The 24,394-nt window shown below is 59.5% G+C and overlaps 1 protein-coding gene across 3 annotated transcripts in view; it reads left to right on the plus strand.

Moving 5' to 3' along the window:
* Positions 1-24,394, plus strand: part of NOTCH1 (notch receptor 1) — a 44,844-nt gene that overhangs the window by 16,559 nt on the left and 3,891 nt on the right. The window contains exons 3-32 of one of the 3 annotated variants that reach the window (XM_076355009.1): positions 3,098-3,360; positions 3,734-4,072; positions 7,364-7,486; positions 7,652-7,885; positions 8,029-8,184; positions 8,287-8,472; positions 8,929-9,042; positions 9,669-9,782; positions 10,816-11,049; positions 11,381-11,491; positions 12,276-12,468; positions 12,713-12,858; positions 13,190-13,303; positions 14,323-14,442; positions 14,797-14,949; positions 15,409-15,637; positions 15,783-15,984; positions 16,130-16,283; positions 16,552-16,736; positions 16,934-17,066; positions 17,381-17,638; positions 17,748-17,860; positions 18,392-18,963; positions 19,695-20,123; positions 20,923-21,071; positions 21,690-21,906; positions 22,262-22,352; positions 22,629-22,794; positions 23,533-23,828; positions 24,176-24,323. In XM_076355009.1, coding sequence (XP_076211124.1) covers positions 3,098-3,360; positions 3,734-4,072; positions 7,364-7,486; positions 7,652-7,885; positions 8,029-8,184; positions 8,287-8,472; positions 8,929-9,042; positions 9,669-9,782; positions 10,816-11,049; positions 11,381-11,491; positions 12,276-12,468; positions 12,713-12,858; positions 13,190-13,303; positions 14,323-14,442; positions 14,797-14,949; positions 15,409-15,637; positions 15,783-15,984; positions 16,130-16,283; positions 16,552-16,736; positions 16,934-17,066; positions 17,381-17,638; positions 17,748-17,860; positions 18,392-18,963; positions 19,695-20,123; positions 20,923-21,071; positions 21,690-21,906; positions 22,262-22,352; positions 22,629-22,794; positions 23,533-23,828; positions 24,176-24,323 — 5,942 coding nt within the window. The remainder of the gene's footprint in view (positions 1-3,097; positions 3,361-3,733; positions 4,073-7,363; positions 7,487-7,651; positions 7,886-8,028; positions 8,185-8,286; positions 8,473-8,928; positions 9,043-9,668; positions 9,783-10,815; positions 11,050-11,380; positions 11,492-12,275; positions 12,469-12,712; positions 12,859-13,189; positions 13,304-14,322; positions 14,443-14,796; positions 14,950-15,408; positions 15,638-15,782; positions 15,985-16,129; positions 16,284-16,551; positions 16,737-16,933; positions 17,067-17,380; positions 17,639-17,747; positions 17,861-18,391; positions 18,964-19,694; positions 20,124-20,922; positions 21,072-21,689; positions 21,907-22,261; positions 22,353-22,628; positions 22,795-23,532; positions 23,829-24,175; positions 24,324-24,394) is intronic. The other 2 variants (XM_076355011.1, XM_076355010.1) reach the window with 2 other exon arrangements.

Here is a 24,394-nt window from a genome sequence, read left to right on the forward strand (position 1 = left end):
CTTTTTTTCTGAAGAGCTGCTTCAGCAGCGCTTCTCAGTGGCTGGAAATACCCCCCTTGCAGGGAGGAGAAATGCGATGCATGAGCATACCCCGGTCCTGCCTGCCCACGTGTGCCCATCGCTCAGCTCAGCCCCTTCTGGCCCCGGGGCAGATCCGTGCCGAGCCCTTCCCAGTGTCTGCCACACCCTCCTCACTTCTTGAGCTGATTGCATCCATAAACTAGCTCTTAAAACAAACAAATAGAAAGCCATTTCAAAAAAAATCAGCAAACTCCATAAAACTTGAGGGGTTTCCTAAGGAAAAGCCTGGAAAGCAGCTGGGCGCGGGGCAGCCCCCAGCCTGGGCGCTGCCAGTGGCCCCAACCCCCCTGTGCCTTCAGGCAGGGGCTCCCCTGCCCCCCAGGGGAGTTCCTCCAATCACTAATTAATCTCCTGGCTAATAATCATGCCCGGGCTCGGGCTGGGCTCTGCTCCGGCTTCCCATCCGTGAGCTCAAACCACCACTTGCCTGCACTGAAATTGGAAATGTTCCGAAAACTAATTGGGTGGGAGGGCTTTCGGCTCCGCGCCCCTCGCCCCGGCCTCATTTAAGCCCCGTGGCACAGGCACCCAAATCCCAGCGATAGCCCCGCCAGCCGCCCGGCTCGGCCCGGGATGCAGAGCATCGCCTCCCGGTCCCGGCTGCCCACGGCGGCACCGCCGTGAGCCAAAGTCTGCGCCGTGGCGGTTCCCACGCGCTCGGCGGTTCCCGCGCTGCCCCCAGGGCTCTTTGTCCAGCATCAATTTTTTTTTCTTACTCTTTTTTTTTTTTTTTTTTTTCCGCCTTTTTCTCCCATTGGAGAATCTCGTGACGCTTCCCTGTCCGCCAGCCGCCGCGAGAGCCCGGAGGATTGTTTTAAGAAAAAAAGCGTGTGTGGTGCGGGGAGGCGGGGGAGAGCGGTGCTTTTAACAGATGACTGCACACTTGAGCGGTTTGCCGGTGGCGTGCCTGCGCCGGCCGCCCGGCCCCGCACAATGGCCCCTCTCAGGCGGCCGCGGCCCCAGCCCTCGCATTCCCCCTGCACGGGGCCGCGGCGCAGCCACCCAGAAGCGCCGTCGCCCCGCGGCCGCAGCGCCCCGGGCTCGGAGCCGCCGGCGAGCCGGGCATCGGCCGCGGGCGCCGGCAGCTGCTCTGCCTCATTAGGATGCACACCTGCTCCCCGCCGCCCTTTGTGTGCCGAGCAGATGCCCTGATTTATTATTATACACATTTTCTTTTTCATTTGGCCTGGATAATGCCGTCTCATTAACTCAAAATGTCTCCGAATCCTGACAAATTCTCACACAATCCCCAACAATGAAATCAGAATTGGGTTAAAAAAAAAAAAAAAGTAGGGGAAGAGGAGAAGGCGCGCGGGGCCGAAACGTCGTCCTGCCACCGGCACGACGCGGCAAAGGATGGCGGCTGAGGGCGGGGGTTTGCTGGCTGTGCTTCACCGGAGGAGCCCCGCGTTCTTGTTTTGGGATTTGCAGGCTGGTGGGGTTTGCAGGTGAGTGCTCTGCTCTGCAGCCGTGGGGCTGCAGCGTTCCCCGGGACCCTCCCTGCTTGCTCCAGGGGGGCTGCCTGCCGCGGGAGCCTCGGAGGCCAGGCACAAGGCTCGGGGACACAAGATCCTGCCAGCTCGGGTGGCGACGGGTACGAGCACGTGGTGGATGCCCTGAACCCCGACCTGCCAAAGCACAGCGGGGACCACAGTCCCCCAGTGCCCGGGTGCTGTCGCCTTCCCCAGCCATCACCTCCAGCGGTGGTTTCCTTACCCCAAGCTCGCGGCAATGCATGCAGCCACCCCCAGATTTATTTCTGCTCTCAAGGCCTCTGATAGCAGCTGGCAGCCCAGCATGACCTGAGCGTGGCGTGCCCTCCTCTGCTGCGGTGGCATTGCCATTGCGGTGTGGGACAGAGTGTGCCGGCGTCATCTTGCTCCTCCCATGCCCTACTCGCAACGGCTGCTCAGCGCAGCCCAGCCAGGGCAGAAAATCCCCCTTTGGAAGCGGTGTAATGTGAGCAGAGCTGGTTGGGGACAAAACGCATGGCATCTCGTGTTGCAGACGCGACGCAAGAGATGCTGTATGGGAGGGTTTGTGCTGGGGAGGTGCTGAAGGGCCTTGTCCCCAGGATCTTCACTGGATGTCGGGTGCCCTCGGTCTCTCTGTGCACAGCTTTGCTCTGTCCTCCCTTTCCCGGGGGGCAGCTCCCCCCTCTTGCAGGTTCATTTGCTGGCCCCACGTCCTGCCCAGCCTCGCTGGGATTTGCCCTTGCAGCGTGTCCCCATCACCTGCCCCGGTCCTGCAGCAGGCAGTTGCTCCAGCCCTGTCGGCCAACAGTGACAGATGGTTGAGCCAGTGGCCGCGTCAGGGGCCCTTTTCTCAGGGCCCCCACGCAGAGGGATGCGGCAGCCGGGGCCGCTCGTCCCTCCTTGCGCAGGGTTTGTTGTCAGGGAAGACCTCAGCCGGCTGCGAGGAGCGGGAACGTGTCCCACCTGCTACCAGCGAACGCTGAGCCTGTGTTTGATCATGTTTGAGTAATTTCTTAGGATGGAGGGAGGATAAAAATCACCCTGGTGGAGCAGGGACCCCGGTGCAGGCAGGGACGGGCAGGGGCACAGGGCTATCTCCTTGCTGCTCAGCCTCGTGGGCCACTGTGGGGTTTCCTCTCCCTCGGGGTCTGCAGGTGCCCTGGGTTGGGTGTGGATGTGGGGTGCCCCTCCCGGCTCCACCGCGTCCCCCCTTGTGCCTTGGTTTCCTCTTCAGTAAGGGGGGTGTGTGCAAAAAAAGCATGTTGCAATGAGAAGCAGGACGTCAGCGCTGGAGGCTGCGGTTCTGCAAGTCAGTGCAGGCCCCTCGATGGGGGACGCCTTTATTCCCGGCGCCTCTTTCATCTTCCTCTTCTCGGCCCAGCGCGGCCAGGGCAGAGCCTTGCAATTGCCAAACCTGACATGCCGGGATGCGGTGCGGGCTCGGGCCCAGGGAGGCGTTCCCGGAGCCGGTCCCTGGGGTGGTCGGGTGCCCCCAGCCCCTCTGGGCCGATCCCGCTGACGGCGTGTCTTGCCCCTGCCAGGTGTAGCGGTGCCCATGTGGGTGAGCGGTGCCAGCTGCCCAACCCCTGCCTGAGCTCCCCCTGCAAGAACGCCGGCACCTGCACCCCGGTGGTGCGCGGCAGCACCGTGGACTACACCTGCGCCTGCCGCCTGGGCTTCACCGACGAGCTCTGCCTGACGCCCCGCGACAACGTCTGCCTCAGCAACCCCTGCCGCAACGGGGGCACCTGCGACCTGCTGACGCTCAGCGAGTACAAGTGCCGCTGCCCACCGGGGTGGTCAGGTGAGGTGGTGCTGACGCGCGGCGTGGGGACATGGTGACCCGGCCGGGGGCAAGAGGGGCAGCCTCTGACAGGGGTTGCTCCTGGAAAACCGCCACGGATGGAGAAGGGCGCTGCCTCTGATTTTGGCTTCCTCCGGTGCTGGGGGAAAGGTGGGGGGGCGGTCTGCAAACCTGAGTCGGGGCTTGGGAGGGTTCCTGCCTGGATGAGCTGCAAGCCTCCTGCACGGGTGAGGGTTTTACGGGGGCAGAGGTGGGGGTAATTAGTTGCAACCCCCGTGAACGCAGTCCCAGAGCCGGGTCTGCACCCCAGCGCAAAGATCGCTCCCACCAAGATGCAGCTTGCGTCCTCATCCTCCCTCCCTGCCCTCCCCAGGCAAAACCTGCCAGCAGGCCGACCCCTGTGCCTCCAACCCCTGCGCCAACGGGGGCCAGTGCGTCCCCTTCGAAGCCCACTACATCTGCCGGTGCACCGCCGGCTTCCACGGGGCCAACTGCAAGCAGGACGTGAACGAGTGCAACATCTCGCCGCCTGTCTGCAAGAACGGCGGGAGCTGCACCAACGAGGTGGGCACCTACCAGTGCTCCTGCAAGCCGGCGTACACCGGGCAGAACTGCGAGCACCTCTACGTGCCCTGCAACCCCTCGCCCTGCCAGAACGGGGGAACGTGCCGCCAGATCGGAGACACCACCTACGACTGCACGTGCCTGCCAGGTAGGGGCTGCCTCTGAGGGGGGGGACAGGGACAGGGAACCCTCTTGCAGCCCCTTTATCCCTCCTAAACAAGTAGTGCCCGATCTTCCCCTGAGTTACGGCTCTGGGAGGGACAAAAACAAGGGGCTGTGGGCTCACTGTGCCACGTGTGTTTGGGAAGACGTTGGGCAGTGTTGCCCGAAGGGGAGAGGTCATCTGGGGGCTTTTTATACTTGGTGATTCACCAAAATAGCTCTTCCAAAACAACTGTTTCAGCAGAGGCCCCTGTGCGGATGCTCATATTCCAGAATAAGAGTGCCTTTTTCCGCTTTAGCTTAATCCACTTCCAGAATGGAATAATTAGCCCGGAATAGCTATTTTGGAAAGTTTCCGAGCGTGAACGGAGTTGGGGAAGGGAGACCCTCTCTGTGCTCACTGCTGCTCCCTCTGGCAAGCGCCGGAGCAGCCCAGCCGAATTACAGCCTCTGAAATGAAGAGCTCTTGCAGGAGGGGGCCCGGCGGGGCCTGTCCCGGGAGCTCAGCACCCTGCAAAGGAGCTTGGCACCCTGCATGCCGGGGGAAAGAAAAGCAGCTGTGAAAGGGCCCCCTGACCCCGGCAAGCCCTTTCACTTCTGCCCTCGGGCAGCAGTCTGCAGCGCGGTCGGGGCAGGGAATGGAAGCGGCTGAGCGCGGCCCCACGCTCCCCCCGTCCCCATGCCGGCTGGAGAAATGAAGTAGCGGAGTTTCCTGCCGGCTGGTGGCCGGCACAGCCCAGAGCCACGCTGCCGCCCGGTGCAGCCCCACGCTCAGACCAGGCTGTGTTTGCCAGGGGGGGGGCGACTGCCATTCCTCACCCGAGCCAGCCACGCTGGCCAGCTGCGGCATCTGCCCCCTCCCTTGGAAGGAAGCTGTGGGCAGTGCCTGAGAAGTCTCTCATGGGATTGCTTTGATCTCCTCTGGTCTCCCGTAGCCCCGCAGGGGCTGGGGCAGGACAAGGGGTAGGCGGCTTCTCTGCTCTGCACCCTGGGCGGTGCTTGGCGTTACCGTGGGGAGCTCCAGCCTTCCTCCACCATAGCTCCTGCTGCCCCACCGCCGCTGGGGACGTGGCATCAGGGTGGGGATGGGGTCTCCCAGCCGGCACAGACATACCCGCATCCTGCTGGCAGCCCAGCTCGGTGCCAGGGGAAGATGCGTGATTCCCGCGGGTCAGCATGGGGGACCTTGTCTTGATCTCTGACACAGGGTCGGACATTCAATACCCTCACAAAGCTTTTGGCTGCAATAACTCAGGAGACTCGTTAACCATCCAAAATACACAGGGCGCTGCAGGATCTCCTGCTTCCCCTCCATGCCTGCTCACCCAGGCTGAAGCAAAGCTCCTGTCCTCAGGGGCAGCGAGGTGTTGGGGCTGACCGGGCGAGCAGCGCCGGGGAAGGAAGCCTTTCCTTCCGGGATGAGCCGGTGTGGCCGGGAGCTGCCAGGAGCGATGCTCTGCAGGAGCAGCTCTGAGCCCTGGCCCGGCAGAGCGGCATTGCCACAGGGACGGGCAGGTAGAGGGGGCAGGAGGAGTGGTGCTGGCCCTGCCCTGCCGTTCTGCTGACGAGGCACTTTCCCCGGAGCAGCCCAAGCGTCGGGCATGTCGGGGTGAGGTATGGCCCTGGGGGAGCATCCCTGCTGCAGGGGGGGAACGGCGCTTTCATGCCCAGCTGCGGCTTCGTGGGCCACTTCCAGGAGATTTGCATGCTGCATGAGCTGGTTTGCCTCCCGCAGGGTGGCACGGCATGGCGCCTGCTCCGGAGGGATGGGGGGTCCCTCAGCACCTCCACCATCCAGCATGGTTCGCTGCAGGAGCTGCATCGGCTTCAGGCGGAGGCAGGAGGGACTGGGGGCTGTTTCTCATGATAAGAGGGTGATTGATACGCTGCTATGCAGCGCAGCAGACCTGAAACAATGTCCCCTTTTCATTCCGGGAGAGGCCTGGCCGTACCAGGTTTCTTCAAGTTAAACTAATCTCAGCTGTTTTATCATGCCATCGCTGTAGAATGTAGCCCTGAGTTTAAAGTAATTGCAGTACTAATTACTCATTCGGATGGTTCAAAATGAGTTAATCCTGGTATCTAGGACATTGCCAGTTATTGCTGTTCAGTCTCAGCCCAGCTGCTTAAAAATGAGGTGCAAATCAACATTATCTGCTTTGGACTCCTACCAGCAATCGTAAATAGCTGTTGCTGCTCCTCGTGTGATGGGGCTGAGGCTGCGGGGGAGAGGAAAACACGACCCTTCAGAGAGAGCGAGGGGAAAACCCCCAGCTGGGCCAGGGTCTGGGGTCCCACAGAGGATGAGCCTGGGCACCTGGTCCCTTCCCCATGGAGGCAGAGGTGACGTAGTGAGCTGCCTGCGTGGGGGAGCAGCCTGGTCTGGACCTGCAGAACACCTTGGGGAGTTTGGGGGAGCTGCAGGCGCACGCCGGCACCGCAGGGAGCTGCCGCAGGCTGGCATTGCCGTCCTGACCCCGAGCGCCTGGGCGGGCTGGGAAGGCTGACGCCTGACGGCGGCTGGGTCGGGGGCTTTGGGGGTCTTACAGTAAATGCAGCTCTTAACCCAGATGGCAGTTGGAGGGGGACGGGGTGGCTTGGCAGATGCCCTGAGAAGGGCCTGGCTGTTTCATTTCTGCTGCAGACGCCACAGGGAGAGGCCGGGGGCGGCGCAGTTTCCATGCATGCCGCACTATCAGGTGGAGGTGATAACATAAACCCAAGCAGCCGGGCTCACCGCATGAGAGGCGGGCTGGGATTAGCACATCGCTGCGTGGGGTGGTGGTTCACCCTGCCAGGGACTTGGACCCCCCTCTGGGGGGAAGCACTGCTGATGAGGCTCTTTACATATGAAATTAAAAGCCAGTGATTCAGCACCAGGTGCCGCAAGCCTTCGTGGGAGCAGCCCCAGTTCATCCCGGCTTGCCGTGGAGCCGGATCCTCCGCCGCTTGGGGCGAGCGTCTCCAGAGCCAGGAGCTTTGGCAGGCGAGCCCTGTGCTGGGGACGCCCCGTCTGCCCTGCATGGAGGAAGCTGCCGCTGCTTGCCAGGCTCTGGTGATGGCGCCCTGGCAGGGAAACCTGCGCAGCAGAACCATGCCCCGGCAGAGGCAGGAGGGGGCTGGGGATGAAACCAGGCGGCTGGCTTCAAAGCTGGGTTGGGAGCGCCCGGCACACGCTCAGCACCCGATAACAAGCAACCTGCCATTGGCAGGGGGCTGAGGCAGTGGCACGACCGGTTGGTCGGTCAGCATCATGGCAGACATCTCCTCTGCGCAGGGTTCACGGGCCAGAACTGTGAGGAGAACATCAATGACTGTCCAGGCAATAACTGCAAGAATGGGGGCACCTGCGTGGATGGCGTCAACACCTACAACTGCCAGTGCCCACCCGAGTGGACAGGTAATGCTGCCCCCAGCAGCGAAGGTGGCACGGGGCTGGGCTGGGAGGATGGATCCTGCCCCCGGGGATGCCGGGTACCAGGTGGGGAGAGCCGTCCTGCTTTGCAGCGATGCTCGCAGAGCCTGGGCAGTGCCAGCTTCATGCAGGTGCCCTGTCCACTGGCAGGTCAGTACTGCACCGAGGACGTGGACGAGTGCCAGCTGATGCCCAACGCCTGCCAGAACGGGGGCACCTGCCACAACAACCACGGCGGCTACAACTGCGTCTGTGTCAATGGCTGGACAGGCGAGGACTGCAGTGAGAACATCGACGACTGCGCCATGGCCGCCTGCTTCCACGGGGCCACCTGCCACGACCGAGTAGCCTCCTTCTACTGCGAGTGTCCCCACGGCCGCACAGGTGAGGCCCCGTCCCATCTTGCCCCCTGCTCGCAGTGCAGAGTGGCAGCTCCCCGCATGTCCCCTGGCTCCTAGCTGAGGTCTTGGTACGTGATGACTTGTGTGCCCATCGCCCTTGACGTGCGCCTGCCTTTTGCTGCCCAGGTTTGCTGTGCCACCTCGATGACGCCTGCATCAGCAACCCCTGCAACGAGGGCTCCAACTGTGACACCAACCCTGTCAACGGCAAAGCCATCTGCACATGTCCTTCGGGGTACATGGGACCGGCCTGCAACCAGGACGTGGACGAGTGCTCACTGGGTGAGCACCGGGGCTGAGCTCGCGCGGGCGGCAGAGGAGCAGCTGGGGAAAGCGCTGGTGCAGCTGGGAGCGTGTCCTGTGAGCTGCGCTTGTGTGTTGCAGGAGCCAACCCTTGCGAGCACGCAGGGAAATGCATCAACACCCAGGGATCCTTCCAGTGCCAGTGCCTGCAGGGCTACTCAGGCCCTCGCTGCGAGATCGATGTCAACGAGTGCCTCTCCAACCCCTGCCAGAACGATGCCACCTGCCTGGACCAGATTGGGGAGTTCCAGTGCATCTGCATGCCCGGTGGGTGGGCGGCCCCACGGACCCCTGCCCCAGTGCTGGGTGCGAGCGGTGGGAGGGCTCCGGGTGCCCCTGAGCTTCAGCTCAGTGTTGGTTTGGGTGAGGAGCCACGGGAGGTGCGTGTGCCTGGGGACAGCACTGAAAAGAAAGAGCTTGGTAAAGATTGCACAGTCTCCCGCAGTGGTGTGGGGACAGGAGGTGAGAGTTGGGCACCATCAGCCCTGCTCTGGACTCCTCCGCTTGCCAACCTTGCTGGCTTGGATCAAGCCAAGGGCAGGGAGATCCGGGGTGGACAACCATGGAGCAGCTTATGCATCAGGTCCCACCACCTGTAGCACAGCTCCTGAGCTGCCTTTGTAAAGACGGGGGGACCAAATGTGCCCTGGTGTAACCTGCCCGTCCTGTGCGTTGTGCCGGCCCCATGCCACAGCGCTGACGGTGCGCCGGGTCTCTCTGCAGGTTACGAGGGGGTTTACTGCGAGATCAACACGGACGAGTGTGCCAGCAGCCCCTGCCTGCACAACGGCAACTGCCTCGACAAGATCAACGAGTTCCATTGCGAGTGCCCCACCGGTACGTGGCATCCGTCCCACTGCCATCGTGACGGAAACAAAGCCGTGATGCATCCTGGCTCAAGCTGGGAAGGAGCTGAAAATGGGCTCCTTAAATTTCAGAGCCCCCCAAAATGGGGAAAGGGGGCTAAGCACCTCTCAGCGCCTTTGGTGGGGGGTTCCCCCATTGCGGCGAGAGGCTGAGCCCTGTGCAGGCGATGCTGCTCCGGGTCCAGCCCATGGGAGAGGGGAAGGAGGATTAAACCCCACGGCTTTGCACTTGAAAAGGCCCCTCTTTGGGAAGGAGGGCCAGGAGCCGGGAGGGGAGGGGGGGCCGGGGGGGGGGGGGGGGGCGCACCAGCGGCTTTGAATGTGGTGTCAAAGTCACGGGGTGGAGCAGAGAATGGGGAGACGGTTAATCTGTGAAAGGAGGTTTTGAAGTTCAGAGACTTTGCTCCTCTAGAGATGTAAATAAGATGCTCTCAATGGCGGGTCGAAGCCCCGCATTCAGGGCCCCCAGCAGCCGTCCCCATGGAAACCCGGCGCCCCGGCCGGGACGCGGGGGGCCCGGCGGGATCTGCCTGGCGGCGGGGGGAGGTTGGCGGGTCCGGCCGCTGCGCCGGGACGTGACTTCTCCCTCCGTTCCAGGCTTCAACGGGCACCTGTGCCAGTTCGACATCGACGAGTGTGCCAGCACCCCCTGCAAGAACGGCGCCAAGTGCGTGGACGGCCCCAACACCTACAGCTGCGAGTGCACCGAAGGTGAGGGGTCCCGGGGGGCTCCAGGGATCCCGCCCCGCCGGGCAGGAGCAAACCACCTTCTACCCCATGATGTGCCATAAAACCACGTTGCGGAATTATTAACAAGTGCCCACCTGCCCAAGCACCCGCCATGGGGGAGTCCTCAAGCCCCCCAGCAGCAGGGTTGGTCCCCTGCTAATGTGACTCCTGAGGGACAGGACCATCCCTTTCCCAGGCGGCGGCGGAGCTAGCCAAGCCCCACTGCCTGCCAGCCACGGAGCCGGGCGTAACGAGCCCAGCGCTCATTAGGTGTGGCCCTGCAACAGCCGTCCCGCCGTGCTCCCCGCCGCAGCGGCGGGCGGCAGCGAGGGGGAAGGCAGGAAGGAAGGAATAAAGCTGTCTCTATGGGGACGCAAGGTGCAGGGCTGCGGGGGCTCGCCAACCGAAACCCAAGGAGCGGTTGCACAAAATGATGACTTGAGTCCTGGTGGCAAACAGTGGCTCTTTTGTGGAGCAGCTCCCGCCAGAAATCTTCCAGCTGAATGGCCTCTAATTAGTGTCTTGCTAATGCCAAGCCCTGATGAAAAGCTGCTATGTGGGCTTGGCGGGGTCTAGTCAAAGCTGTACTTTGTCCTCGGCTCTCCACCCCCAAACCCAGCAGGGAGGGAGCCGGCCAGGAGAATAGGATCTGCTGGGGGGGTTATTATTCGGGGGTGCCTGTGGCCGGCCCCCCCGCGCGCTCCAGGACGAGCCGCGGGTGAGCGCGGGGCCCCGCTTCTGAGCCGAGGCGGCTTAATGCAGGTCATTGTGCGCCCCGGGACAAAGCCCCCGAGCCGGGGTCCGACCAGCCCCACTGCCGGCGCACCAGGGTGCTCCCCTGCCTGCACCCTGCTCCCAGGGATCCCAGGGCTCGCGGTGGGGTGGGTGGGCAGGTCAAGCCACCCCAGTGCACTGCCTCCCACCTGGCCAGGGTGGGAAGGAGTGTCCCCCATCCTGACCCCGCATCCCCCATCCTCACACCATCCTGACCCTGTGTCCCTCCCACTGGTGGCAGGTTTCTCAGGCGCTCACTGTGAGATTGACATCGATGAGTGCGACCCCGACCCGTGCCACTATGGGACCTGCAAGGACAGCATCGCTGCCTTCACGTGCCTCTGCCAACCCGGCTACACGGGCCACCGCTGCGACATCAACATCAACGAATGCCAGAGCCAGCCCTGCAAAAACGGGGGCACCTGCCAGGACAGGAACAACGCCTACAACTGCCTCTGCCTCAAAGGGACCACGGGTGAGCAGGAGGGACCCCCCGGGGGCTCCACGCGGGTCGGCTGTGCCACGCGGCACCCTGGTCCCATCCCCGTCCCTGGGCGGGTTGGCCCTGGGCTGCTGCCAGCAGCCGCCCTGGTGCCAGAGCCAGCCTGGGGCATCCACGGTGAGGGCGAGTTCTCCCGGTTTGGTGCCCAGCTCTCGCAGGAACCGCGCCCCAGCCGGGAGCCGGGGAGCTGCTTGTGGCGGAGGTGCTTTGTTGTGGAGCAGTGGCAGCAGCTGGTGCCGGCAGGCTTTGTTTCGCCTCGTCAGTGGGGCCAGGGACCCCCTAACAGCACCACTCTCCTCCCCAGGGCCCAACTGTGAGATCAACCTGGATGACTGTGCAAGCAGCCCCTGCGACTACGGCAAGTGCATTGACAAGATCAACAGCTATGAGTGCACCTGCGAGCCGGGGTACACAGGTAAGAGCACGGCGTGGCAGCCACCACGGCACCCTGGGGACCTGGTCCGGATCTAGCCTCGCGCCGGGGAGCCCTGGGATGTCCCCTGTGCCCACGGCGGTGCAGGAATGCCTGCAGCTGGTGGTGCCCCACGCAGCCAGGGCAAGGGTGCAGCAAGGACGGGAGATGCTGCCATCCCACTTGCTGGAGGTTTTGCACCCTCCAGTGCTCCTGCTTGTTCAGGAGGGTGACCCCGGCTCTGGCCGAAATCAAAGGGGTGTCTGGTGCTGCGAATTCGACTCCCGCTGCGCCCACTCCCATGGGTATCAGGTTGCTGCCTTGTCCGACTGGTTTGTTTGATTGCTGCTGGAAATGGCGGAGGGCTTTGATGGGAGCAGCCCCCGCCTCTCCCCACTCGCGCGGCCCCTTGTCCTCCTGCCCGCCGGGAGCCGCAATAAAGCCTGGCTTTGTCGGCCGCAGCAGGTAGGGTTACAGGCTGAAACTGGCTCCCTTCGTTATTCCCTCCTGGACCAAATGAGCCCAGGGCACGGCCTCTTCCCAGTCACATTTAATTAAGCCAGGCGGGCGATGCAGGGGTGTGAAGTCACCCTACCCAGAGGGCAGCCTGCTCCTACACAGCCGGCGCACATGTACCTGGAGATTCGAGCCTCCGGCAGACATTTCCCGGGTGGCTGGAGGGGGTCCTGCCCGGTGGGTGCCCCCTGGGAGGCGGCACGTGCCCACCATGCCATGCTGTGCCGTGCATCCTATGGGGTAACGTTTCCTCACACCCCCCCTTTTACAGGCCGCATGTGCAACATCAACATTGACGAGTGCTCCAGCAACCCCTGCCACAACGGGGGCACGTGCAAGGACGGCATCAATGGCTTCACCTGCCTCTGCCCCGAGGGCTTCCATGACCCCAAGTGCCTGTCCGAAGTGAACGAGTGCAACAGCAACCCCTGCATCCACGGGAAATGCCACGACGGGCTGAACGGGTAGGCTGGAGGGCGCGGGGGCTGGTGGGACCAAAGGGCCACCCTGCAAAATCAGGGTTAGAGGCAGGGTGAGCAGCTGTCCCCCATGCCGGTGCTCATCCATGCTCTGTGCTAGTGCCAGGGGATGTTTCCCTGCAGGGGCACAATTAGGAGCTGGGGTTTGCTGGGTAAATGATGGCTGGTGTAGCCAGGAGGGCCAGGTCGGACCAGATCCCATGCTTTATGCCCCAATTTTTCCCCAAAGCTACAGGTGTGACTGCGACCCAGGCTGGAGTGGGACAAACTGTGACATTAACAATAACGAGTGTGAATCCAATCCCTGTATGAATGGTGGCACCTGCAAGGACATGACCAGCGGCTACATCTGCACCTGCAGGGAGGGCTTCAGCGGTAAGGGTGCAGCCAGGGACGCTGCCCCATCCCCCCCACGCTGGGGCCTGGGTGGGAGCTGTGGGTGGGCATCCCCATCATGCTAGATGGGCTGGAGGCTTCGCTGTGAGGATGGAGGAGACCCCGGGTCTGGTTGGGAGATGTGGCAGTGCAGCCATCCTGGGGACCTTCAGCAGAGTTTGGGCACCCATGGCTGGAGCTGAGAGCAGGAGGCTCTTCTAGGGCGATGGGTGGGCCATTGCCATTGTCACCATGTCCCCACTGTACCCTCAGCCCCCTCCCACCAGCACACCTCCATCACAGCCACTTTTTTCTATTTTTCTTAACACAGGACCCAACTGCCAGACCAATATCAACGAATGCGCTTCCAACCCCTGCCTGAACCAGGGCACGTGCATCGACGACGTCGCCGGCTACACCTGCAACTGCCTCCTGCCCTACACAGGTGAGGGGGAGCGCCCTGTGCCCCCCAGGCCCTCACCGGGGCTCTGCAGGGCTGCTGCTTCGGGTGTGACGGCAAATCGGTCCCGCTGCACGTGCAACGAGCCGGCACCAAGCACAGAGGCTTCCCTCACACTGCCCTGCCATGGGACTGCCCACAGCCATGGCTCCACCTCCCCATGCTGGCGCAGCTGGAGGAAATTTGGAGGAGCTTTGGGAAGCGGCCAGCCAGAGCTTCCTCCCTCCTCTTCCTCCTCCTCCTCCTCCTCCTCCTCCTCCTCCTCCTGGAGGGCACTGAGGCAGTGGTTTGGCCGCAGCCTGCACCCGGGGCAGCAGCACCAGGCGGCCGCCCCACTCACACCCCGCCATCGTGGGGGGTCGGCACTGCCGGTGGCCCCGTTCTCCTGCCATGATGCTCGCGCTGGAAAAAGCGAGCCGAGGCCGAGGGGCCAGGGGATTCTGCTGAGCCAATTCCTGTTTGCTGGCCTCCCGCTTCCGCTCGCGCAGAGCGGCAGCCGGTGCACAATTGCAGGAAGCCGTGAGCCGTTTCCTGCCCTCGGCAGTGGCCATAGAAACCCCTGGGGGGACCAGGACGGAGCAGGCAGGGAGGGGAAGGCTCTGGAAAATAGCAAAGGCCAGTTTGGGAGATACTGGCTGACAGGGAAGATAAGGTTTCGGAGGGAACGTGTCCCTTGGCTGGACGTAAACAGGAAAAGCGGCTGAGAGGGATGGGGGGGAGCGCAAGGTGGGAAAGACACCCTGAGCAAGCTTCCCTGCCAAAGGAAGCATGCAGCGCTTTAATGCAGCCCAGATTGCCAGGGCTTAAAGGATTTGTGGGGGGCCCGGGGTCACGGGGGACCAGGGATGGAGGAGATGGCCCCAGCTGGGCTGCCCCGGGGCGGTGGAGAATCCCAGAGCCTGCCCCAGGGCTGGCAACAGCCCAGGGCAGGGAATGAGGGTAGCGGGGTCTTGGGCCACTCGTCGTTTCAGAGGGGGTGTCAGCAGGTGCTTGTGCCTGTGCAGGAGCCACCTGCGAGGACGTGCTGGCCCCCTGTGCTGGCGGCCCCTGCAAGAACGGTGGCGAGTGCCGGGAGTCGGAAGACTACGAGAGCTTCTCCTGCAGTTGCCCCTCTGGCTGGCAAGGTAGAGGCAAGGCCCGTCTGGGGGTTCAGCACACCCCACTCTCCTCAGCTGCTCGGGGAGTGAAAGATGGAGGGGAGGGAGCATGGCTGGGGAGCAACGGGCAGGTGGCTGCCTGCGTGCCCTGCCAGACGGGAGCAGCCCTGCGCGGTGCCCAGCCTCGGGGAGGGTCCTGACCTGCCCCACGGCTCAGCCGGGTGGACGGGATGCGGCCATCGCCCGCACCCCTTGGCGAGGGCGGTTTGCTGCCAGGGCTCCCGCCCTGGTGCGAGCAGTGCCCAAGATGTCATCATCATCCCCGGGGCTTTCGCCAGCACCTCCAGCCCACGTGGTCCCTTGTGCTGCTCTGTCCCGCAGGTCAGACCTGCGAGATCGACATCAACGAGTGCGTGAAGAGCCCCTGCCGCAATGGGGCCACGTGCCAGAACACCAACGGGAGCTACCGCTGTGCCTGCAGGACCGGCTTCACCGGCCGCAACTGTGACACTGACATTGACGACTGCAAGCCCAGTAAGAGCAGGGGCCGCTCCATGGACCGCGGTCAGCCCGGCCCTGAGCCATCAGCTTCATTGCCCTTCCTTGGGCTGGGATCCTCCTTCTCGTGCATGGGCGAGCCCCGGCCACTGCTTTGGCCTGGGCCGTGCTGCAAGCCCTGCTCGGGCTTTTGGGCCACCTCAAGCACGTCCCGGTTGAGCTGCGTCAGTCCAAGGACGGATGGGAGCTGGCAGGAAGGAGGCTGGGGGGGGAGAGTGACGTGCAGGCAGTGAGCAAGTGTGTCCCATGTGCCCTCCTTGTTCCCAGTCCCCCGGTGGGGCCGGGCTGGCCTCTGCCTGGTCTGCGGGCTCTGTCCCACCCCTCTGCGCGGCCGGGGGGCATGTGCTGGGACAGTGCTGCAGAGCAGCTCCCGGGCAGGGCTGCTGTGCCGGGGCTGAACCGTTGCATCTTCACATGCACGTCCCTCCTCTCCAGATCCATGCCACAATGGTGGCTCCTGCTCCGATGGTGTTGGCACATTCTTCTGCGAGTGCCTGGCTGGTTTCCGTGGGCCCAAGTGCGAGGAGGACATCAATGAGTGCGCCAGCAACCCCTGCAAGAACGGCGCCAACTGCACCGACTGCGTCAACAGCTACACCTGCACCTGCCCCTCCGGCTTCAGCGGCATCCACTGCGAGAACAACACGCCTGACTGCACAGAGAGGTATAGCCCGGCACAGCTCCTGCTGTGGGCGCAGCCTTTGTCGGGGCTGGAGCAAGGGGCTGAGGTCCCTACCTACCCTGTAGCTCCCTTTGGCATGGAGCACGACCAGCGGTGACTCACTGGGACGTGATGTCTGTGTTCCCAGCTCCTGCTTCAACGGTGGGACCTGCGTGGATGGCATCAACACCTTCACCTGTGTCTGTCCACCCGGCTTCACGGGCAGCTACTGCGAGCATGACATTAACGAGTGCGACTCCAAGCCATGCCTGAATGGGGGCACATGTCAGGACAGCTACGGGACATACAAGTGCACTTGTCCCCAGGGATACACCGGGCTTAACTGCCAGGTAGAGGAGCCTTGGGCTGTTGGCCGCTGACTCCAGTGTCTGTCCATGCATGCTGGCTGTGGGGATTTGGGAGGTCTCTGCAGTCTCCACTCCTGCAGAAGCCCTGCTGGGTCCTGACCCCCATCTCTTGCTCTGCTCCCCCCAGAACCTGGTGCGTTGGTGCGACTCCTCTCCCTGCAAAAACGGAGGCAAATGCTGGCAGACCAACAACCTGTACCGCTGCGAGTGCAACAGCGGATGGACAGGACTCTACTGCGATGTCCCCAGTGTCTCCTGCGAGGTGGCTGCTAAGCAGCAAGGTAAGTCCCTGCCATGTGTACGGCCTCACAGGGCCAGGCAGGGTCCCCAGGTGCCCCCCATGCTGGGCTCTGAGGAGGGACATGCTCAGTTCTCTTGGTGAGGATCTTTGGCACAACCAGAGCTATCTCAAGGATTGCTGTAACGTGCACCCCCCGAGGCTGCAGTCCTGGCTGCGATCCCCAGTGGGACGCATGGCAGCCAGGACGTGGCCCTGCAGTGCCTGGGTGTCACTGAGGTCCCCGCGTCTCACTCTGCTCTCCCTGGCAGGTATCGATGTAGCACATCTCTGCAGGAATTCAGGGCTCTGTGTGGACACCGGCAACACTCACTTCTGCCGCTGCCAGGCCGGCTACACCGGCAGCTACTGCGAGGAGCAGGTGGATGAGTGCTCCCCCAACCCCTGCCAGAATGGAGCCACCTGCACGGACTACCTGGGAGGCTACTCCTGTGAGGTGGGTGCCATGGGGGGCAGAGGTGCACAGGGAGGAAGCACCAGTTACTGCCTTTCTGCTGCCCAAGGAGCTGCCCCAGCTTCAGGCCGGCTTGGTGCCCCTTTACCAAGTTGGCGGCTGGGGTGCTGGCTGTGCTCCTGTAGCCATGTGGGAATTGAGTGAACCTCTCTGATAGTTCCTCTCTTCCCTCCTTGTAGTGTGTGGCTGGTTATCATGGAGTTAACTGCTCAGAGGAGATCAATGAGTGCTTGTCCCACCCATGCCAGAATGGAGGAACCTGCATCGATCTCATCAATACCTACAAATGCTCCTGCCCCAGAGGAACTCAAGGTAAATTAATTCCCCAGGCTGGGGCATTAGTGGTCTGAGTGTAGATATTCTCGGTATCTGCTCATTAGCTGCTTGGGCTAGCAGAAGCAAATGCAACGGTAGAGGTTTGTGTTTGCTTGCGAGCTTAGCCATCAAGGCCACGCAACCTTGGACGTGAGCTGCGCGGTGGTGCGTGCCTCCTGCCAGAGCGGTGGCTCAGACTGCCATTGAATTGGTCAGGCTCAGCCCCTTCGCAGGGAAGGTTCACACAAGGGACCACCGGGCACCCCGATACTGTTTGATGAGCTGTGTGGGTTGTTCCCCCATTTCTCTAGGGGTGCACTGTGAGATCAATGTGGATGACTGCAGCCCTTTCTTTGATCCTGTCACCCTGGGGCCCAAGTGCTTTAACAATGGCAAGTGCACGGATCGGGTAGGTGGCTACAGCTGCATCTGCCCCCCTGGCTTTGTAGGGGAGCGCTGCGAGGGAGACGTCAACGAGTGCCTGTCCAACCCCTGCGACGCCCGCGGCACCCAGAACTGCGTGCAGCGGGTCAATGACTACAAATGCGAGTGCCGACCTGGCTATGCAGGTGAGCACCACGTACCCCCTGCTCCCAGCACCCGGCCCTGCAGCCCCCAGCCACCCCGCGCGTCTCGCACGCCTTCCTCTGCTCCTCACGTGCTCCTCTCCCTCGGCAGGCCGTCGCTGCGACACCGTGGTGGACGGCTGTAAAGGCAAACCCTGCAGGAACGGTGGAACGTGCGCGGTTGCCAGCAACACTGGCCGCGGCTTCATCTGCAAATGCCCCCCGGTATGTACCTGCTCCTCCCCAGCTCTGAGCATGGGATGTTGCACAGGCCCTGCAAGTCAGCCCCTTGCACAGAGGGGCAGTCAAGGGGCCAGTTTAGCCCCGAGGCTTCCCCGGCTGGGCTAGCCAGGGGGAGAGGCTTTGCTGTGGGTGCTGGCTGGAGGGAGGTGTATCCGTATATCCCTCCTCTCTTGCAAGGAGACTGGGTCAGGGTCAGGGAGAAGGAGGTGGCTCAGCCCTGCAGGTACAACGCACAGCTCTGTAGGACGGACTCTTGCCTGGTTAACCATTATTTGCTCCACGTAAAGGTGGAGCAGGCAGCTCTGGAGAAGAGGTCCCTTCATTTCGAGGGGGAGGCTCTAACAGGGTTTACATTCCAGATTATTCTTGCCCATCACTGGTTTCAGAGGATGCACCAGAGCCATGCCCTGATTCACTGGTTTGTGCCAAGTTTCCCAGAACACACACGCGTGTTAGGCTGCTGGTAGGACAGCATCAGTGATTCTGACTCCCTCCTTGCTGTCACCTCCCCAGGGATTCGTGGGTGCCACCTGCGAGAACGACTCCCGCACCTGTGGGAACCTGCACTGCCTGAATGGCGGCACCTGCATCTCCATCCACAAGAGCTCCAAGTGCATGTGCACGCCGGCCTTCACGGGTCCCGAGTGCCAGTACCCGGCCAGCAGCCCCTGCACATCCAACCCCTGCTACAACGGGGGCACCTGCGAGTTCTTCAGCGATGCCTCCCCCTACTACCGGTGCAACTGCCCTGCCAACTTCAACGGCCTCAACTGCCACATCCTCGACTTTGATTTCCAAGGTGGGATCGGGCAGGATATCATCCCACCCAAAATTGAGGAGAAGTGCGAGATTGCAGTTTGCGCGGGGTATGCCGGCAACAAGATCTGCGATGGGAAATGCAACAACCATGCCTGCGGCTGGGATGGGGGCGACTGCTCCCTCAATTTCAACGACCCCTGGAAGAACTGCTCCCAGTCTCTGCAGTGCTGGAAGTACTTCAACGATGGCAAGTGCGACTCTCAGTGCAATAATGCTGGCTGCCTGTACGATGGATTTGACTGCCAGAAATACGAAGGGCAGTGCAAGTAAGTGACTTGCTCATTGATCCTCTTGTTTTAAAGCCATGACCTTTGTGCTGATTGTCTGGGGGTATTTTCTGGTTGCATCTGCTAAAGCTCCTAAGTGCAGACCTGTTGTTCACACTCTACATTCTGGTCTGCTGCCTACGGGGCTGCAACTCAAGCAACCACACTTCCCTGTGGTCTTACTGAATTTATATACACTTGTAAGTTCTCTGGGTTTGGCTCATTCCAGATGGCTTCCCTGTCCTTGCCTGTATCACGCCGTAGAAGTGAATTCTCCAACTCACAGTAGTAACACAGTGAGTTTCAGTGTAGGGAGACCCCAGATGGAAGAGCAGACAGAAAACATGATGATGTTAACACCCAGGCATTTACCAAAGATTGTCTTTGGCAACAGCAGGAACTTAATCCCAGATTCCTGGACAAACTCTGGTCTGAGTAACTATTCTGTGTCCCGGTGTCTTCTCTGCGACACAGTAATTTGTCCCTTTTTCTGGCATCTAAATTGCAACTTATAATTTAACAGCTGCTATCTCTCCTGCAGAGATGAATGCTTCACGGCGCTGCATGAAACAGTTGCCTTCTATGTAAACTGGCTTAGTGTCTATCAGGATGAAGAATATTTATACAAAAGAGAGGTCCTTGCGGACCACCGCTTATTTTCTCAGCAGATAGGTAATATGCGCGGTGCTTCGTCTAATTCGTTCTTCTGCCTTTCTTTTTCTTCTGCCCAGCCCTCTGTATGACCAGTACTGCAAAGATCACTTCTCAGATGGTCACTGTGACCAGGGCTGCAATAATTTTGAATGCGAATGGGACGGTCTGGACTGTGCAAACAACATGCCAGAGAAGCTTGCAGATGGCACGCTGGTGGTGGTGGTCCTGATCACTCCCGAGAACCTGAAGAACAACTCTTTCAACTTCCTGCGGGAGCTGAGCCGCGTGCTGCACACCAACGTGGTCTTCAAGAAGAACCCCAAGGGAGAGTATATGATCTTTCCATACTACGGCAATGAGGAGGAGCTGAAAAAGCATTACATCAAGAGGTCGACAGAGGACTGGTCAGATATGTCTAGTGCTGTCATCAATAAAGTAAAGAGCAGCCTCTACTCCAGGGCTGGCAGAAGGCAGAAGAGAGAGCTTGATCAGATGGACATCAGAGGGTAAGGGGGACCAACGGGTTCCTTTTTCACTGAGCAGCATTTGTTTTCTGTGTTGATAATAGTAACACGCTATGAAGGGAAGGATGTAGGTCAGATAATTGTATTTAGACGTTGCTTTCTGTGTGAATAGAAACCGGATTTTGCTCTCATGTGGGAAAAGCGAGTGATCGCTCAGGAATCCCTGATACAATGCTGCGCCGACTCTCACGACTGAAAGAGTCCTGCGTATTGTTGGGAGCTGGGGCTGGGCTGGGTGGGACCTGGAAGCAGAGGTTGGCCTGACCGACTGTCTGACTTCAGGAAGTCTTTAAGTTAAGCCTCAGTTTCTCCCTGGGAAATGCTTTCTACAGCTTTGTTGTAAAACTCAATTACTGCAAACTGTGTTTGGAGGTCTTTGGTATAAACATATAGATCTAACCTTCTCCCTCTCTGTGGGCTCAATCAAAAGCCACCGAAAACAAAGGAGTTAGATCAGCGAAACTGATGTGAAAAGATCTGAAGGCTCCCAAACAGCATTATTTAAGATACTGTAGTGTCTGGGTAATTTTAAAACATTGTGAAGCAGAGACTCCCTTCCATTCCTGGAGAGAAGGAATTAGATTTCACAGTATTCATTGAGGCAAATCCAATAGACCGTGAGTGTGAGCTGCAGGGCTTGGGCCACAGGGAAGCAAGGAGATGGGTTCCCCCCTTCTAATTCCCACTGATGGGGGGTTAAGGAGGGAAGGGAGACAGGGCTCGTCTGTCTTCTCGGTGTGGTCATTGCTCCGTGTTTCTCATTGACTCTTCTCTCGCGCAGATCCATCGTCTACTTGGAAATTGATAACCGCCAGTGCATCCAGTCGTCTTCCCAGTGCTTCCAGAGTGCAACCGATGTGGCGGCGTTCCTGGGTGCCTTGGCCTCCCTTGGCAACCTGAACATACCCTACAAAATAGAAGCCGTTAAAAGTAAGTACGGCTGGTCGGCTGGGGAGGAGAGACAGCCAAAACTTTCCAGCCTTATCCATGTTTAGTTATCTGAAGCTGGCTGCATTTGAGCACAGTCTGGTTTTAATAACCTTGCATCTTTTTTTTTTTTCTTTAAGTCCGTTCTTAAAAAAATTGCAAAAACAGTTTATTATTTTTGCTTATTCCAGGTTTATTTCAAAATCATTATCACTATAAAAGTCGTAAAAAAAAAAAAAGGGAAAAGAAAAAGAAAACCCAACCAGCCCCAATCAATCAGTGACATGCAAGGAGTTGAAGTTTGTATCTTGAAAATCCCCCCTAAATCCTTTTGTCTTAACAGCTCAATGCAAGCGCAATGATTTGAAGTTTGCTAATCCTTTTCCTTAAAGGAGAAAAAAGTGAAGCTGTCTCCTGATGCAGGCTGGCTTGTGCAGCCGAGAATTTGCCGATAGTTTGCAATTCTGATTAATAGCGTATAAAATGACCTTATTTTGGGGGGGCTGATTTAGATCAGACTTAGGTACCTCTATTAACTAATTTTCCTTCATTTCCACTCTGTCACTGGTTTGCTATGCAGCTTAATGTCTCAGCATCTCTTTGTGCCCCACTGTTTTGTAGGTGAAACAGCTGAGCCCACGAAGAACTCCCAGCTGTATCCTATGTACGTGGTGGTGGCTGCGCTGGTCGTGCTTGCTTTCATTGGTTTGGGAGTACTGGTGTCTCGTAAGCGGCGCAGGGAGCATGGGCAGCTTTGGTTCCCAGAAGGCTTTAAAGTGACGGAGTCGAGCAAGAAGAAGCGACGAGAACCACTTGGGGAGGATTCTGTTGGACTGAAGTGAGTAATTCGCTTGCTAACCCGTTAAACACAGCGCAGCGGGGCTGCTCGGGGCTCTTCTGAAAGAACCCATTGGAGTTTTGTTCTCTAGTGCATCATGTTGGCATAGCGGGGAGGAGAAAAATCAGGTTTCTTAAAGTTCTGCATGGGGAAAAGGGTGTTCCCATCTGGAGGAGGTTTTTAAATGCTTTGTGGTCCGTTTGCACTTGGTAAAAAATGAAAGGCAACCTGAGGGGAACCTCCTGGAAATTGCCTTGTTGATTCTTCTTTCAGTTTGTGCATGTAGATAAACACAGTCCGTCACAGCCTAGTTCCTGCAGAGGAGCTAATTTTTTGTATGGTTTTATTTTTAAAGACCCCTCAAAAATGCTTCAGACGGCACGCTGATGGATGACAACCAAAATGAGTGGGGTGATGAGGAGACCTTGGACACCAAGAAGTTCAGGGTAAGCTCACTGCCACATTCCCTTTCTGTGCTGCAAGTAGTCACTCGCTGGGTTTTGTCATGGAAGGAGCAGAGCGCTGCGGAAAGCAGCAGCGCGGAGGGACCCTCGGGGGCCCGGTCTGCGCTGCGCATCGCTGCTGCCGGCTCCTTTGCAAACCTGTGTGTGACAAACGCACCTTTGAGACTTGCAGAGCTTCCCATGCTAGAGCTCAGCCCCCTCCTCCCGCTCTGACCTGTACGCTTTGCTGGGTGCTCATTTCCCACTGTCATTCCTCAGTTCGAGGAGCAGGCGATGCTGCCTGATACAGACGATCAGACGGATCACAGGCAGTGGACCCAGCAGCACCTGGATGCCGCTGATCTGCGCATATCCTCCATGGCGCCTACTCCACCGCAGGGGGAAATCGATGCAGACTGCATGGATGTCAACGTCAGAGGTCCCGGTAAGGTGGACTCCTTTCACTTTTGTGCTGCTTGTCAGCTAATCTAAAATCCTCCCTTCCCCCTTGCAGATGAGCAGTCCCAGACAGCCCTACCTGTCTCTGTTGCACAGGGAGTCGCTGCTAGCCGTTCTGCATCGCATGGTTGCTGTTGTGCGTGATTTAGAGATAGACCCTGTCACATTCTGCTTTCCATGAGATCTCTTTTGTTTAATCACTGAGATGGAAATTAGGGAATACAGAAGAAGTACCTATTAAATCATCCAGCTTATCTCTCTGCCACTCCTAGATTCCTCTCCTCCCACCAAACTGCACATTTCACAATCTTCTTTTCAGGTTTTTAACTATATTAATAGTTAATAGGCGTTTAAATTATTACAAACATTTGGTCTTCCCCACATCTGTGAAATAGTCCTCTGAAATAATAAAAATATTTAAGGCTGTGCTGTACCGTACTCAAGTTTGCTTTGAGCAACCTTCCTTATAAATTGCACCTTACATGCTAGTGTGCAAGCTAGCAGATGAAATAGGAAAAGCAGCGAGTGGTGAGATACCACTAAGGAATTTCAGATCCATATCAGAGGAAGGATATTCGTGTTTGATGTTTAGAACCAGTCAGGAACTCAGTCTTGATGTACCCACGAGAATAAGCATCTATCGCAGACAGAGCATCTTGCTGAGCCGCCTGCATTACAGAAGGGTAAAAAGCCTTTTTTCACCAAGTTCCCCTGTGCTTTTCAGATGGCTTCACCCCCCTCATGATCGCCTCGTGCAGCGGAGGAGGGCTGGAGACCGGCAATAGCGAAGAGGAAGACGATGCCCCCGCCGTTATCTCGGATTTCATTTACCAAGGCGCCAGCTTACACAACCAGACTGACCGTACTGGCGAGACGGCGCTTCACCTGGCTGCCAGGTACTCCCGCTCGGACGCTGCCAAGCGCCTGCTGGAAGCTAGTGCCGATGCAAACATCCAAGATAACATGGGCAGGACGCCCCTCCACGCCGCCGTCTCTGCTGATGCCCAAGGAGTCTTCCAGGTAATTGATCCTTTCGCCACCAGTCTCAGGGTTTTCTGGGGAAAGTACCGGTGCTACACGTTGAGTCAGTGACACGACTGAGCTTATTGCAGGGTCTCCAGCTTGCCCTGGCAAGGTGCGGGGTGGAAGTCTTGAAAACTGAAGCCCCTGTTGTCTCAGGGCAGGGCACAGCAAAGCAGCAACCCCGTAGCTGCCCTCGGATGTTCACCCCCAGACTGGGAGGGGGAACTGGAGGGACCAGCCTCTGGGAAAGGGGTTGCAGGTCCTGAGACCCGGGTACCTGGCGTGCCTGCTGCCTGTCCCTCCTGATGTTTGTGTTTCCTGCGTTTTGGCCCTTGTTGCGGCAGATCCTGATTAGGAACAGGGCAACCGATCTCGACGCTCGAATGCATGACGGGACCACCCCTCTGATCTTGGCCGCTCGCTTGGCTGTGGAGGGCATGCTGGACGATCTCATCAACTGCCATGCAGATGTCAATGCCGTGGATGATCTAGGTACTGCAGGCAACTAAAACACGGGCTTCCTCAGAGGTGGGCGGAAAGGGCTGCTTGCTGTTACTCTTACC

Source organism: Aptenodytes patagonicus, chromosome 18, assembly GCF_965638725.1.
Source record: "Aptenodytes patagonicus chromosome 18, bAptPat1.pri.cur, whole genome shotgun sequence".
In the NCBI taxonomy this organism is placed as follows: domain Eukaryota; kingdom Metazoa; phylum Chordata; class Aves; order Sphenisciformes; family Spheniscidae; genus Aptenodytes; species Aptenodytes patagonicus.